At 42.1% G+C, this 15,340-nt stretch overlaps 1 protein-coding gene across 1 annotated transcript in view; it reads left to right on the plus strand.

Annotated features, from left to right (window-relative positions):
- The first annotated feature begins 7,041 nt into the window (after nucleotides 1-7,041).
- Nucleotides 7,042-15,340, plus strand: part of LOC139416249 (dedicator of cytokinesis protein 3-like) — a 58,398-nt gene continuing 50,099 nt past the window's right edge. Inside the window, exons 1-2 of the mRNA XM_071164684.1 lie at nucleotides 7,042-7,481; nucleotides 15,208-15,291. Of these exons, the coding sequence (XP_071020785.1) occupies nucleotides 7,445-7,481; nucleotides 15,208-15,291 (121 nt within the window). The 5' untranslated portion in view covers nucleotides 7,042-7,444. The remainder of the gene's footprint in view (nucleotides 7,482-15,207; nucleotides 15,292-15,340) is intronic.

Below are 15,340 nucleotides of genomic sequence, written 5' to 3' on the forward strand. Positions count from 1 at the left end.
TTAGTCATTTGTCATACCCAATTTAAGACAATTTTATGGATATTATAATACACACATTTGTTTCATACTTCACTTACTATTTATTGTAGACTATATGCTCTGTCTACAGACATGGGCTATTTGCTATATAATCAGCTAATTCAGTAGTGTGCTGTTGCATCACCATTGGTTACCATATGTTAAATTGGATTATGTAATGTTCTTAGATAATTATAGAATGGAATCATAACATTCTAAAAACAACCTTGTTTTGATTAAAAGTGATTTAAAAATGTGTGCGTGTATGAGGTATTGGTCTGTATGAGCATGCTAGAGTAGTGCATGGGAGATGTCTGTGTTATGCTGAAAACAGGCAGGATCTTGTCTAAGATAGAAAAATAAATGTATTCCTGTCTGTGGGTGATGTTACAAGCAGAGGCTATCTTGTCTGTGTGAATATAGTATTTGGGATGGAGGACTGATTCTGTGTCTGCCCATAATAGAGTAGCTTATAGTGTCTGTCTGTTATGTTTGAGCAGAGAATTTTGTGTGTGTGTAAGAGAGAGGGAGACCGAAGAGATTTTATCTGCGTATGTCTTGTTTGCACGTGTGTATGACAGGGGGATAAACACTCCCTCAGCCAATCTTATTAGGGCAAACGGTACTAAACTACTGTGTACAATAACATCTGTAAAACGTCTTTCAATCAAGGTGTTCATTAGATGTCTTCTATGTATCAACTTCAATGAAAGTAGAGCCAGAAAATCACACTGTATAGTTTGGTTAATGTTTTAAAGTTAGTTTTAATTTTAAAATGTTCTTGTGCCCCTGTTACAGGTTCTAAAATACCAGGTTTGCTTTTCCCAGATGGTGCAGAATATACTTCGCTACTCTACCATACTATTTTCTCTCACTGGCTGTCACTAGCCAATTATGTCAACACAATATAATTATGTTTAACATCAGTTCTTATTTTTGTCAGTAGGAATAGGAATCAAATGTCAAGCTAGATCAGAGATCATCAACTAGATCATCAACTAGATTCAGCCACGGGCTGGTTTTATTTTTCTTTAGCTGAGTGTTGGGGGGCCAGAACATAATTACAAATCATTTGCAAACTGACTGCAAGAATCTGTAAGTACAGTCGTGGCCAAATGTTTAGAGAATGACACAAGTATTACTTTTCACAGATTGCTGCTTCAGTTTCTTAAGATATTTCTGTCAGATGTTACTATGGAATACTGAAGTTTAATTACAAGCGTTTCATAAGTGTCAAAGGCTTTTATTGACAATTACATGAAGTTGATGCAAAGAGTCAATATATGCGGTGTTGACCCTTCTTTTTCAAGACCTCTGCAATCCACCCTGGCATGCTTTCAATTAACTTCTGGGCCACATCCTGACTGATGGCAGCCCATTCTTGCATAATCAATGCTTGGAGTTTGTCAGAATTTGTGGGTTTTTGTTTGTCCACCCGCCTCTTGAGGATTGACCACAAATTCTCAATGGGATTAAGGTCTGGGGAGTTTCCTGGCCATGGACCCAAAATATAGATGTTTTGTTCCCCGAGCCACTTAGTTATCACTTTTGCCTTATGGCAAGGTGCTCCATCATGCTGGAAAAGGCATTGTTCGTCACCAAACTGTTCCTGGATGGTTGGGAGAAGTTGCTCTCGGAGGATGTGTTGGTACCATTCTTTATTCATGGCTGTGTTCTTAGGCAAAATTGTGAGTGAGCCCACTCCTTTGGCTGAGAAGCAACCCCACACATGAATAGTCTCAGGATGCTTTACTGTTGGCATGACACAGGACTGATGGTAGCGCTCACCTTGTCTTCTCCAGACAAGCTTTTTTCTGGATGCCCCAAACAATCAGAAAGAGGTTTCATCAGAGAAAATGACTTTACCCCAGTCCTCAGCAGTCCAATCTGTACCTTTTGCAGAATATCAGTTTGTCCCTGATGTTTTTCCTGGAGAGAAGTGGCTTCTTTGCTGCCCTTCTTGACACCAGGCCATCCTCCAAAAGTCTTCACCTCACTGTGCGTGCAGATGCACTCACACCTGCCTGCTGCCATTCCTGAGCAAGCTCTGTCCTGGTGGTGCCCCGATCCCGCAGCTGACTCAACTTTAGGAGACGGTCCTGGTGCTTGCTGGACTTCCTTGGGCGCCCTGAAGCCGCCTTCACAACAATTGAACCGCTCTCCTTGAAGTTCTTGATGATCCGATAAATGCTTGATATAGGTGCAATCTTACTGGCAGCAATATCCTTGCCTGTGAAGCCCTTTTTGTGCAAAGCAATGATGACGGCACGTGTTTCCTTGCAGGTAAGCATGGTTGACAGAGGAAGAACAATGATTCCAAGCACCACCCTCCTTTGGAAGCTTCCAGTCTGTTATTCGAACTCAATCAGCATGACAGAGTGATCTCCAGCCTTGTCCTCGTCAACACTCACAGCTGTGTTAACGAGAGAATCACTGACATGATGTCTGCTGGTCCTTTTGTGGCGGGGCTGAAATACAGTGGAAATGTTTTTTGGGGGATTCAGTTAATTTGCATGGCAAAGAGGGACTTTGCAATTATTTGCAATTCATCTGATCACTCTTCATAACATTCTGGAGTATATGCATATTGCCATCATACAAACTGAGGAAGCAGACTGGGTGAAAATGTATATTTGTGTCATTCTCAACTTTTGGCCAGGACTGTACACATCAAACATTGAGACTCAATCATCGGATCATTGTATTTTTATAAATCTTTATGTACAGTAAAGTTATTTCACCTGGAATATATTTGTTCTCACTGTACAGCATGACATTCTGCATATCATGCTCTGACCCAGGGCGGCAGGAGGATGATGTTATACTCCAGGTAGCTGTGCTGGTTTTCAAGGCAAAAATATTAGGTTGTGTTTCCCAAAATATATTTTCCTCAAGGACTTTAATGGGTTTCAGTACTGGCAGGAAGACCACATTCTTTGAGCCCTCTGCCATTCTGAATGCAGTAAGCTGACTGGATTCAAGAACCCACTGATATGTTTGAGGCAATCTAGGGCAACAATGATTACATTGTACAGTAATTGTAGAAGACCGAACTAGTTAGGTACAATATTTAAATTCATATCATTTCATATTCATATATTTTCCATTCATTATTTCACACATACAGTGCATTTGTAAAGTATTCAGACCTTTTGACTTTTTCCACATTTTGTTAGGTTACAGCCTTATTCTAAAACGGATTAAATTGTTTTTTCCCCTTATCGATCTGCACACAATACCCCTTAGTAACTAATATTTTTTTTTACATAAGTTTTCAGACCCTTTTACTCATTACTTTGTTGAAGCACCTTTTGGCAGCGATTACAACCGCAAGTCGTCTTGGGTATGACGCTACAAGCGTGGCACACCTGTATTTGGAGTTTCTCCCATTCTTCGCTGCAGATCCTCTCAAGCTCTGTCAGGTTGGTGGGGGAGCGTTGCTGCTCAGCTATTTTCAGCTCTCCAGAGATGTTCGATCGGATTCAAGTTCGGGCTCTCAAGGACATTGAGACTTGTTCCGAAGGCACTCCTGCTTTGTCTTGGCTGTGTGCTTAGGGTTGTTGTCCTATTGGAAGGTAAACCTTTGCCCCAGTCTGAGGCTCTTGAGAGCTCTGGAGCAGGTTGTCATCAAGGATCTCTCTGTACTTTGCTCCGTTCATCTTTGCCTCAATGCAGACTAGTCTCCCTGTTGCGGAAAAACATCCACACAGCATGATGCTGCCACCACCATGCTTCACCATCGGGATGGTGCCAGGTTTCCTCCAGACGTGATGCTTGACATTCAGGCCAAATAGTTCAATCTTGGTGTCCTAAAACAAGAGAATCTCTTGTTTCTCATGGTCAGTCATTTAGTTGCCTTATGGCAAACCAAGCGGACTGTCATCTGCCTTTTTTACTGAGGAGTGGCTTCAGTCTGGCCACTGCTATAAAAGCCTGATTTTGTGGAGTGCTGCAGAGACTGTTGTTCTTCTGGAAGGTTATTCCATCTCCAGAGGAACTCTGGAGCTCTGTCAGAGTGACCATTGGGTTCTTGGTCACTTCCCTGACCAAGGCACTTCTCCACCGATTGCACAGTTTGGCCGGGCAGCCAGCTCTAGGAAGAGTCTTTTGGGACCTTCAATGCTGCATAATTGTTTTGGTACCCTTCCCCAGATCTGTGCCTTGACACAATTTGCCACAGGTGGACTCATCAAGTTGTAGAAATATCTCAAGGATGATCAATGGAAACAGGATGCACCGTAGCTCAATTTTGAGTCTCATAGCAAAGGGCCTGAATACTAATGTAAATAAGGTATTTCTGATTTTTTTATTTGTTGAATTTTCTAAACCTGTGTTCGCTTTGTCATTATGGGTTATTCAATTTTAGAACAAGGCTGTAACGTATAAAAATTTAGAAAAGGGGAAGGGGTCTTTTTATACTTTCTGAAGGCACTGTATATATTGGGAAATGGTTTATTTGGAAAAACAGACATGTTGCAGACACCAACGTCTTGCTTCCAGACAAGCTAAATACCTTCTTCGCCTGCTACCAAGGACTGTGGGCTCTCCTTCTCCGTGGCCGATGTGAGTAAGACATTTAAGCGTGTTAACCCTCGCAAGGCTGCCAGCCCAGATGGCATCCCTAGCCACGTCCTCAGAGCATGCGCAGACCAGCTGGCTGGTGTGTTTACGGACATATTCAATCTGTCCCTAACCCAGTCTACCCAGTCTACCCTAGACCTCCTTCAATTTGAATACCGCCCCAATAGATCCACAGACTATGCCATCGCACTGCACACTGCCCTGTCCCATCTGGACAAGAGGTATACCCATGTAAGAATGCTGTTCATTGACTAAAGCTCAGCTTTCAACACCATGGTACTCTCCAAGCTCATCATTAAGCTTGAGGCCCTGGGTCTGACCCTCGGCCTGTGAAACTGGGTCCTGGACTTGCTGAAAGGCTGCCCCAGGTGGTGAAGGTAGGGAAAAACACCTCTGTTTTTAATGGCTAACTCCAAATGAGCTTTTCCAAAGTTGTTAATATATTATAACCGTCCATTTGGGAGCCCAGAATTTATTTATAAATCTCCTCATTGGATGGTTAGGCAGTTGGGTTTCCCAAGGGACTCCATAGGCCAGCATAGCTGACCGAAATGGTAAATCTAGAAAAAGGAATGGTCTGTCTTAATTCATGGAATGTTCTCAAACCATTGCTGTCCATGATATCGTCAAGGGTATACGGATTCCACATTTGGACCATTGGGGGGGGGGGATACAAAAGGCCACCCTTCAGATCACAAGGCATTATTGTGACATTTTGGAGTCTGGCCATGTCATTTTAATTCCCAGTTACATTGTTTTTCAAGTGTTTTTTTGTTGTTGTTGAGCACAGCCTACCAGTTTGTCATGACTTATGTCATCCATAAGCCAGGGGAACAATAGTGACAATGTGATGGGAGGAATAGCCTACTACTCACTGAGTGATTGATGTATGTTGATTGATAGACTATAAGATTAAGTTAACCTTTTTCCATTTCTGATTGCTTAATATGCATTAAACATAGGCCCCCTCTTGTACTCCCTGTTCACATATGACTGCGTGACCATGCACACCTCCAACTCAATCAAGTTTGCAGACGACACAACAGTAGTGGACTTGATTACCAACAACGACAAGACGGCCTACAGGGAGGAGATGAGGGCACTCTAAGTGTGGTGTCAGCAAAATAACCTCACTCAACGTCAACAAAAACAAAGGAGATGAGAGTGGACTTCAGGAAACAACTGAGGGAGCACCCCCCTATCCACATCAATGGGACAGCAGTGGAGAAGGTGGAATGCGCAACAGCGCCTCTTCAACCTCAGGAGGCTAAAGAAATTGGCCATGTCACCTAAAACCCTCAACTTTGACATATGCCCAAATGAGAACATCCTGTCGGGCTGCATCACTGCCTGATACGGCTCTCCAGAGGGTGGTGCGGTCTGCTCAACGCATCACAGGGTTCAAACGACCTACCCTCCAGGACAGCTACAGCTCCCGATGTCACAGGAAGGCCAAAAAGATCATCAAAGATGACAACCACCCAAGCCACTGCTTGTTCACCCCGCTACAACCCCAAAAGGTGAGATCAGTACAGGTGCATCAAAGCTGGGACCTAAAGACTGAAAAACAGCTTAGATCTCAAGGCCATCTGACTGTTAAACAGCCATCACTAGCACAGGGAGGCTGCTGCCTACATAGACTTGAAATCATTGGCCACTTTTAATAAATGGATCACTAGTCACTTTAATAACGCCACTAATATTGTTTACATATCTGGCATTACTCATCTATGTATATACTGAACTTCTGGCGCTGACAGAGATGGCCGCCTCGCTTCGCGTTCCTAGGAAACAATGCAGCTCTGTCAATGCTCATGCATGTATTTGTGTGTATATATTCTTATTCCATTCCTTTGATTTGTGTATATTAGGTAATTGTTAGATATTAATGCACTGTGTTTGCTACACTCACAATAACATCGGCTAGCCATGTGACCAATACAATTTGATTTGAAATAACATTCTCCTGGCAGATCCCTTTTTAAATGTGTATATAGACCAATAGAGGTTCTGTAACCATTTTTTGACAGACCCTGTAAGGAAAGCCTACCACATCTCAGTCTTGGTTCCAGTAACTGATGTAATAGCATGGACAGCTTGGTTTAGCCCAGGAGCTGAAGATTCAATTTTAAGGAAGAATGAAAGCTAGGCTTCCCATGACAGTGAAAGTGCAATTAGTGATGGATGCAATTGCCGTGCAGTTGCGCTCCGACAGTCAAATTACATTTGTAAATGCTTAACACATCCGTATTGACAAAACGAGTCATGTGACGACCATGAAGATGGCGCATCTTACAGTATATAGCAGTTTTCTGAAAATGTCTTGCCCCTCAATACCAGTTTGGACCGGCGGACAATATCACGAGTGTTAATTATCGTCTGACTCAACCCAATCGCTGGGACCCGATATCATGGCGTTGTTGATCATTGGGAATCCGACTTGGTAATGAACCACAGGCTAATGACTAACCTGGAAATACATAAATAAACCGTAACAAAAAAAAAAAAAATCCGTTCCTATCGAGATGCTGCTGCAACAATAGCGTTTGGAGATTTAGATGACCGTGTGTATTGGGTAGGTGGACACCGAGACTGCATCTTGTGTGACTAGGATACACAGCGAGCAGAGCAGACCGGGAGATAAAGGAACCGCGGGCGAAGACATTGGTGGTCCATTTTATGTTGTTGCCTATAATAGCCTATATTTCTAACGAGTTGTAGCCTAGTCCCGTTCGATACATAAAGAGCCGGGGATATTCCTATAGCTTTCATTTAGCCACATCCTCCCACGATATCGACAGAATGAGGCTTGGTCTCCAGGTGGGAAAATAACAAAAATCCCAAGATGTGGATACCGACAGAAGAGGAAAAAATCGGAGTTGGTGAGTCGATTCAGTATTTATCTGGCTATTTGTCTTCTTTTTTTTAATGAATTATTTTCAATGTGATTTACTTTTCTCATTCAAAACGGATTATTTTCTTTGATTTGATATCCTGTTTGGTCATACAGGTTATTATATGTAACTGTAAGGTATTCGCATCAAACAGTCACAATGTCTAGTGTTTTAAATTCCTGTAATGCGGCTATAGCTTACAAAACACAAGTCTATCAGCTGTGCTTAATGGCTAAGGATAACCTGACAATAAGAAAAGGTAAAATATCGGTTATTGCGTGGGATGATATCGCCTAGTATAGGCATGCTACCTCTCTATGCCTGTATCACCAGTGGCCATCCACAACCCAGTCCTACAGTATGCTTATCATTCATTCATTCATACTAGGCTACATTGTATGTTTTGAAAATGCGTCAATAATTGTGTTCAGATAGGCTCTGACGCTCTTCAATGCCTATCTGAAAAGGCATTCGACTGGAAACCACGAGGGGGCAATGGGATAGCGTTATGCCAACAGGTGTAGCCTAGAGTCTGAGTATGCGCATGCTTACCTGTCGGCATTTGTAACACAGCGCCACGACTACTTAGCTAATACTACTACTACCATCTGTGATTTCCAACCAGTATGTCATAATGCTCAAGCCGAATCATTGTGAAAAGTGCTAGTAGCCCCAGAGGTAATGGGTCATTTATATCAGGAGTATTGGAACTATCTGCAAAATGTTCCTGGCGATTTGAATGAGTCATGTTGAATCAGTTCGCTCAGAACACACACTGCACTGCTCGATAAATACCCAGACTCCAGAACTATTGATTTGTGTTCAACAAAGAGAAGTCATTGGTGGAGAACGGGAGAGAAGCAACAGTTTGAGAGCACACAGTGTACTGTTCCTTTTGATTTAACCAGCCATCCTTTTCGTTTCGCTGTCCGCGGTGCTGAAAATTATGCTTCAACCAACCGCGTGTCGCTGTCCAGGGTGCTGAAACGCAGAAAGCAGCGAATATGACCAGCGTTTGTCAATTCCGGTGGCACAATTTTGAAAGCGCAACATTGCAGTGCACACACCTGATTCAGCTAATCAACTGATAGTCACGCGTGTTATTGGTGGTTAGAACAAAATGTGAAACCCTGCACGTAGGCCCACGATTTGTTTTTTTTATTGGACATAATACGTCTCTGTGAATGTCTTCGTCACTATACAGTATCTCACCCCTGTGTCCTCTTCCCAAACTTAGCAGGTGATTTGCAGGTAGTTCCAACAGTTGTATCTGGTGGTAGTGAGGTGATATGGTAGTTGGCAATAGCTGTACACATGACTGTATTCACTTCTCACTCTGGTTCAGAAACATCTGCCCCTCATGTGGCTCTGACATTGGCATGCCCTTGCACCTCCACATGCAACGGCTCAAGTGCAACTCAATATAGAAATAAGTTGAAGTCGGAAATTTACATACACCTTAGCCAAATGCATATAAACTCAGTTTTTCACAATTCCCGACATTAGACCTAGTAAAAATTCCCTGTCTTAGGTTCAGTTAGGATCACAACTTTATTTTAAGAATATGAAAGGTCAGAATAATAGTTGAGTGATTTTATTTCAGCTTTTATTTCTTTCATAACATTCCCAGTGGGTCAGAAGTTTACATACACTCAATTAGTATTTGGTAGCCTTGCCTTTAAATTGTTTAACTTGGGTCAAACGTTTCGGGTAGCCTTCCACATGCTTCCCACAATAAGTTTGGTGAATTTTGGCCCCTTCCTCCTGACAGAGCTGTAACTGAGTCATGTTTGTATGCCCCCTTGCTCGCACACGCTTTTTCAGCTCTGCCCACAAATTTTCTGTAGGATTAAGGTCAGGGCTTTGTGATGGCCACTCCAATACCTTGACTTTGTTGACCTTAAGCCATTTTTACACAGCTTTGGATGTATGCTTGGGGTCATTGTCCATTTGGAAGACTCATTTGCGACCAAGCTTAACTTCCTGACTGATGTCTTGAGGTGTTGCTTCAATATATCCACATAATTGTTCTTCCTCATGATACAATCGATTTTGTGAAGTGCACCAATCCCTCCTGCAGCAAAGCACCCCCACAACATGATGCTGCCTCCCCCGTGCTTCACCGTTGGGATGGTGTTCTTCGGCTTGCAAGACTCCCCCTTTTTCCTCCAAACATAATGATGGTCATAATGGCCAAACAGTTAAAAAAAAAAAAATCATCAGACCAGGGGTCATTTCTCCAAAAAGTACGATCTTTGTCCCCATGTGCAGTTGTAAACTGTAGTCTGGCTTTTTTATGGCGGTTTTGGAGCAGTGGCTTCTTCCTTGCTGAGCGGCTTTTCAGGTTATGTCGATATAGGACTTGTTTTACTGTGGATATAGATACTTGTGTACCTGTTTCCTCCAGCATCTTCACAAGGTCCTTTGCTGTTGTTCTGGGATTGATTTGCACTTTTTTGCACCAAAGTACGTTCATCTCTAGGAGACAGAAGGCGTCTCCTTCCTGAGTGGTATGATGGCTGCATGATCCCATGGCGTTTATACTTGCGAACTATTGTTTGTACAGTTGAACGTGGTACCTTCAGGCGTTTGGAAATTGCTCCCAAGGATGAACCAGACTTGTGGAGGTCAATTTTGTTTTCTGACGTATTGGCTAATTTTCCTTTGATTTTCACATGATGTCAAGCAAAGAGGCACTGAATTTGACGGTAAGACTTGAAATACATCCACAGGTACACCTCCAATTGACTGAAATGATGTCAATTAGCCTATCAGAAGCTTCTAAAGCCATGACATTTTCTGGAATTTTCCAAGCTGTTTTAAGGCACAGTCAATTTAGTTTATGTAAACTTCTGACCCACTGGAATTGTGATACAGTGAAATAATCTGTCTGTAAACAATTGTTGGAAAAATTACTTGTCATGCACAACGTAGATGTCCTTAACCGACTTGCCAAAACTATAGTTTGTTAACAAGAAATTTGCGGAGTGATTGAAAAATGAGTTTTAATGACTCTAACCAAAGTGTATGTAAACTTCCGATATAACTGTGAATTAGAAAGTCATGGCAATTTGAAGCTATGACATCTTGGACAATAATATGAATGGACAGCCATAATTAAGTAAAGCAGGAGATACAGCTAATGTCCAATTGGTAGGGGGATTACAGAGTTTGGTGTACCCTAAGCACCATTTCTTAATGGTTTTAACCCGCTGAGGACACAACCACTCATCACCTCCTTTGCTGCAGGTTGTTAAACAGAGTTTGAGTAACAACGCTTCTGGAATGAATGGGATTTCTGCTCTCATCAGTAGAAAGTTGAGCGTTAGTCCAATATGGCCTATTTTTAAACATTTGTGTATGTGTGTGTTGCGTGCGTCATGTATGTATGTAGGTGGGCGGCATGTGTGTCTGGTGGCATCTGTGTATGTGTTCGTGAGTGCTTGCTCTTTTGAAATGTAATAAAAGGTAACGTGGTCATCAAGTAGTCATGTGATCTCCACTGCAGATGGGTGCCATGCTCACTCAGACAGATCTGGTTGCTGTTCTGAAATCAGATCTGACAAAAGCACTCGGGCACTCACGTGGCAGAAGTCCTTAGGTTAGCAGGACCTGAGAACTGCCCAGTGATGCGGTGTGTGTCTGAGTGAGCGTGCATTCAGGTCATGCTGAACAGCATGACTCATTGGGCCAAACAGAAAAGGCTCTTGTGTCATTTTTTACTTTGCCATTTGAGTATCTGGGACAGGGTTACTGAAATCTAGGAGAGAAGCAGGACCTCCGGGGTCTGCATGCTTAGTCACAATGCATTACTGGAATGGCTAAAGGAACTAATCTGTGATGCGCTTCACTGTGATCACCAGCCCTACCAGTAATGTTTTGGTTTGGCTCTGAAAGCATCCAGGAAGTTTCTATTCAATACAGTACTTAAATAATAGTAAAACAATCACAGATTTAAGAATGAACTGCATACAGTGGTCAGAAAGGGTAAGACGCATTGTACATCAGTAATGTGATGTCCTTCAAGACATGTATTTCTCTGTAGTTTTAGATGATCTTGCAAGTAAAGATGCCGCAGTTTAAAAGGAATGGTTCACCCACGTTACAAAATGACACATTGGTTTCATTATCCGGCAAGCTTTCAATGGACAAGGTATGACAGCAATCTGTGCTTTGTTTAAGTGTCCCTGGCACTGTTTCCAGTCATGGGACCAATATCAGCATTTTTTTGCACATCATCTGAAAACATCTAGAATTGATTGTGAAGCTCAACAAAGTTGCTTATATATGATTTCATTCGATGTGTGAAAGTTTCTGATATCGTCCCGTGACTTGAATGGGATATGTCATTTTTTAACATTTGTGTGAACTGTCCCTTTATCATCCATCTGCTAGTGTACTCCTTTCTGTACATTCTTTATGGTACCATAAAGCCTCCTCAGAAACAATGCTCACCCTCTGTGTACTGTTGTTATGCTGTCCCTGTCAACAATTTACTATGTAAATACATTGCTTTTGCTTCAGTTCATGTGAAGTTGCCCCAAAAAGAGATGTAGAGTTGCATTTACTCTTGTTGGTGGGGTTTGATGCTCGCTGCCCTTTAAACTGCCCTTCAGGGCATAGTACAGTACAATCTAGTACAGTATGTCTGTCTCTCTCAGCTTTGTTTTCCTGACCATGTGTGCTGTCTGTCTGCTAAATGTTTCCATCAACACAGAATCAAAGCTGAACTGAGAGAGCAGTAACCTACTTACCTCCATGTTCCATTAAGCGATATTTACAATGAGTGATGTGTATGTCTGTGGTGAAAGAATAGATAGATCATTCTTGGATGACTGTGACTTCAGTCTGGAGTTCATTATCTTATCGCCAGAGAAACTACTTTGATTTTCATTTTGATGAATAGTTCTATAAAACATTTTTTTTCCCACATTGTGTCATTTTGATGACCACACAAATTGGTGCATAGTAATGATAATTTTGTGTGCTGTGCATATTTGAACGAGGCTATTTGCATGGTTGATTTAGCCTGGGGACTGAGAGAGGGACACACACTGTAAAGACCTAGGTTGAATAGATAGACAACTATAAAAAAGGCTTTGTAGACATCCATGTGATATAAAAGTGAACAATGTAAACACTGTTTTAAAAAGCAAGGATCAATTCAACTGAGCTTTTTTTCTTCTCTTGTTCACTTTACAAACCTAACAAAGGATGACTGATAGGAGCCTGTAACTCCACAACATTGGCTTACTAATTTACAAAGCAACACTGACTTAACCTTGATCTCTGTCATCTGTGTAGGCAAGTCTCTTTCTGTGTGTGTGTGGGTGTGTGTAAGTAAGTCTCTTTCTCTCTGTTGGTGTGGGTGGTTGGGTGGGTTTGTGTGTGTGTGGCCCTTCTCTGTTTTCACACTGCAGGGAGCACAAAACTGCAGCATCTGCCTACCATCATTGTACATTGTGGGCCCACATAAACTGCTGTTGCCTTTAAAAAAATGGCTTCAGCTGAATCTCTGCAAAAATAAGATTAATCTGAATTCCAAAGTTGAGGAATTAAGGAACAACTTCCTAACAGTTATGCCATATTCAGACTTAATAGCTATCATAAGCAGGCTCCTCAACTAACATCAGTTTGTTGCAAATCATCAACAGTGGCACTTCATGCAACCTAATACTCTAACATAGTTCATACATTTTTCCTTTTGCCCATTTAGATATTACTCTCACTTCACTACTTTTACTGTACATTTCTGTCTTGGCTTGTGTTTTCCGATGAGTGAACACTGCCATTACCGTTCACTGTTGGCTACTATTTTACTCACACTGGTTGTTGATTGTGGAAATGCCTTGCTTCTGCCAGGTCTCATTTATCACACACCCTACTGTACTCGCACATCAACATTTTCAGTTTGAATCTGAACTCAACTGTTGTTGTTACAGTCACTCCCTGTATTGCTGCATTGTACAGTAACTATACTGTTGGCCTTTGATTGATAGATGGAAAAGGAAGTGAGTTCAATACTTTTTAGTAATGCAGATTTGCTTGTTTATTTCTGAGTTTGCGTCTCAAATGACACCTAATTCCCTATACAGTGCATTACTTTTGAGGCACAACATGGGGAATAGTGATGCAATCGAAGATACTATATAGTGCATTACTTTTGAGGCACCACATGGAGAATATTGATAAATCATGGATCCACATTTCAGCAAGGGAATATTTCAAATCCAAGTAAAGAGCAGAGTCAACAGAGCCTGTGAAATAGAACCACAATCTCCAGTGAAACAGTCCCATCTTGTTCTGACATGGGCACTCTGCTGAGGGTCTCATAATGGTTCCAGTGTAATTAAGCAACTTACACAAACTAGGGGACATTAAAAGACAAGGACTTTGAAGTAGAGAATGTTTAGGCCAGGTTGGTAATAGACCCGAAGCAGAGTTAGAGAAGGGGACAAGAAGATCCCTCTTCAAGTCTTTCTCTCTTGTCACTTAGATGGTTATATGTTCAGATTATCTCGCTCCATCTCTCTCTCTCTCTCTCTCTCCATCTGATCTATGCCCTGTGCTTGTGATTTGGACCCTGTGCGCAGCAGCAGCACATCTATATTCCTGCCTTTTTTTTAAATGCCCAGATCCCTGCAGCAGTTATACAGTGAAGAAAGCCCTACAGTTTTATAGATGATCTGTTGCCATAGCTACCGTAGCAGAGGAACTAAGTGCTCGTTTCCTACAAACCGAACAAGTGCTCTGGCCTCTCCCTTCTCCCCTCCCCCCACTCATTGGGTCCCCTGCCTGGGTCATTAGCATAATGACTCACACAGAACTCTCCTCCAAGGGCCACCATTTGTGGGTTTTGGAATCGTGAATGGAGCCCTGTCGTCGCCAAACAAGTTTGCCTTGTACTGAGGCCTGTAGACATTACATCTCTGTTCTGCTGTTAAGTTACTCTGCTCCTCGACTGATGCACCATTTAAGAGGTATTAAAGGTGGTACTCTATAGTACGGGTCCCCTGAAGATGGCGCTAATGCATCCTTAATCATGTTCTCTGAGTCACAGTATTTGATTCAGCCAGCAGTACTCTGCATACTTTAAAGGGCATTGGTTGAATTTATGCTGCAGTGAGAACACACAGACAGCACACAGTTCAGTTCAGCATTGAAGATTTATGCACAGATATGATGGAGGAGCGTTTACCCCTATTGTTTAGCAGCAGAATGTGTGCTATTTGTAGGGTCCATATTTGGAGACTTAACTTTACATTGTATTAAAATCAGGACTGCTTAAGAATCAATTGCCTTTTTAAAATGCCTACACACTTCAGGGAGGGGGGCCTGTTTCCAGTTGGTTGAGCTGGGGCTCCTTTGCGAGGACTGTTTGCAGGAAACGGCTTATTTAAAAAAAAAAAGAAGCTGTTAACAGCTCGGCGACAAACCAAAACACATGCTGTTTGAAAACATGACTGATGGGGAGGGATGCACCTCGTGGAAAGTAGCACAAGGATAAAGCCAAGGACAGAGTATCTCATCTTTAGGCTGGGCACTTGACTGTTTCTGTTTACAGGAAAGGGATGTAATGATGAGCAGAGCTTTGAGTCTTTGAGTAATATCTATTCACTGAATAAACAATATCATAAACAAACACGTTGGCTAAAACAGAAACAGACATAACTTCATGAAGTTTATAATGTTTACCCTTTTTATTTTTTCTCAGTTATTTGTAACTTCCGGGGCTCAGTATGTCAGGCCCTGGTTCTGGAGATAGGAGAGACGGTGCAGATCCTGGAGAAGAGTGAAGGTAAGAGCTGCTGAATAACAGTTTATAGAGAATGACATTGTATAGTATA

The sequence above is a fragment of the Oncorhynchus clarkii genome, chromosome 9 (assembly GCF_045791955.1).
Source record: "Oncorhynchus clarkii lewisi isolate Uvic-CL-2024 chromosome 9, UVic_Ocla_1.0, whole genome shotgun sequence".
Lineage (NCBI taxonomy): Eukaryota > Metazoa > Chordata > Actinopteri > Salmoniformes > Salmonidae > Oncorhynchus > Oncorhynchus clarkii.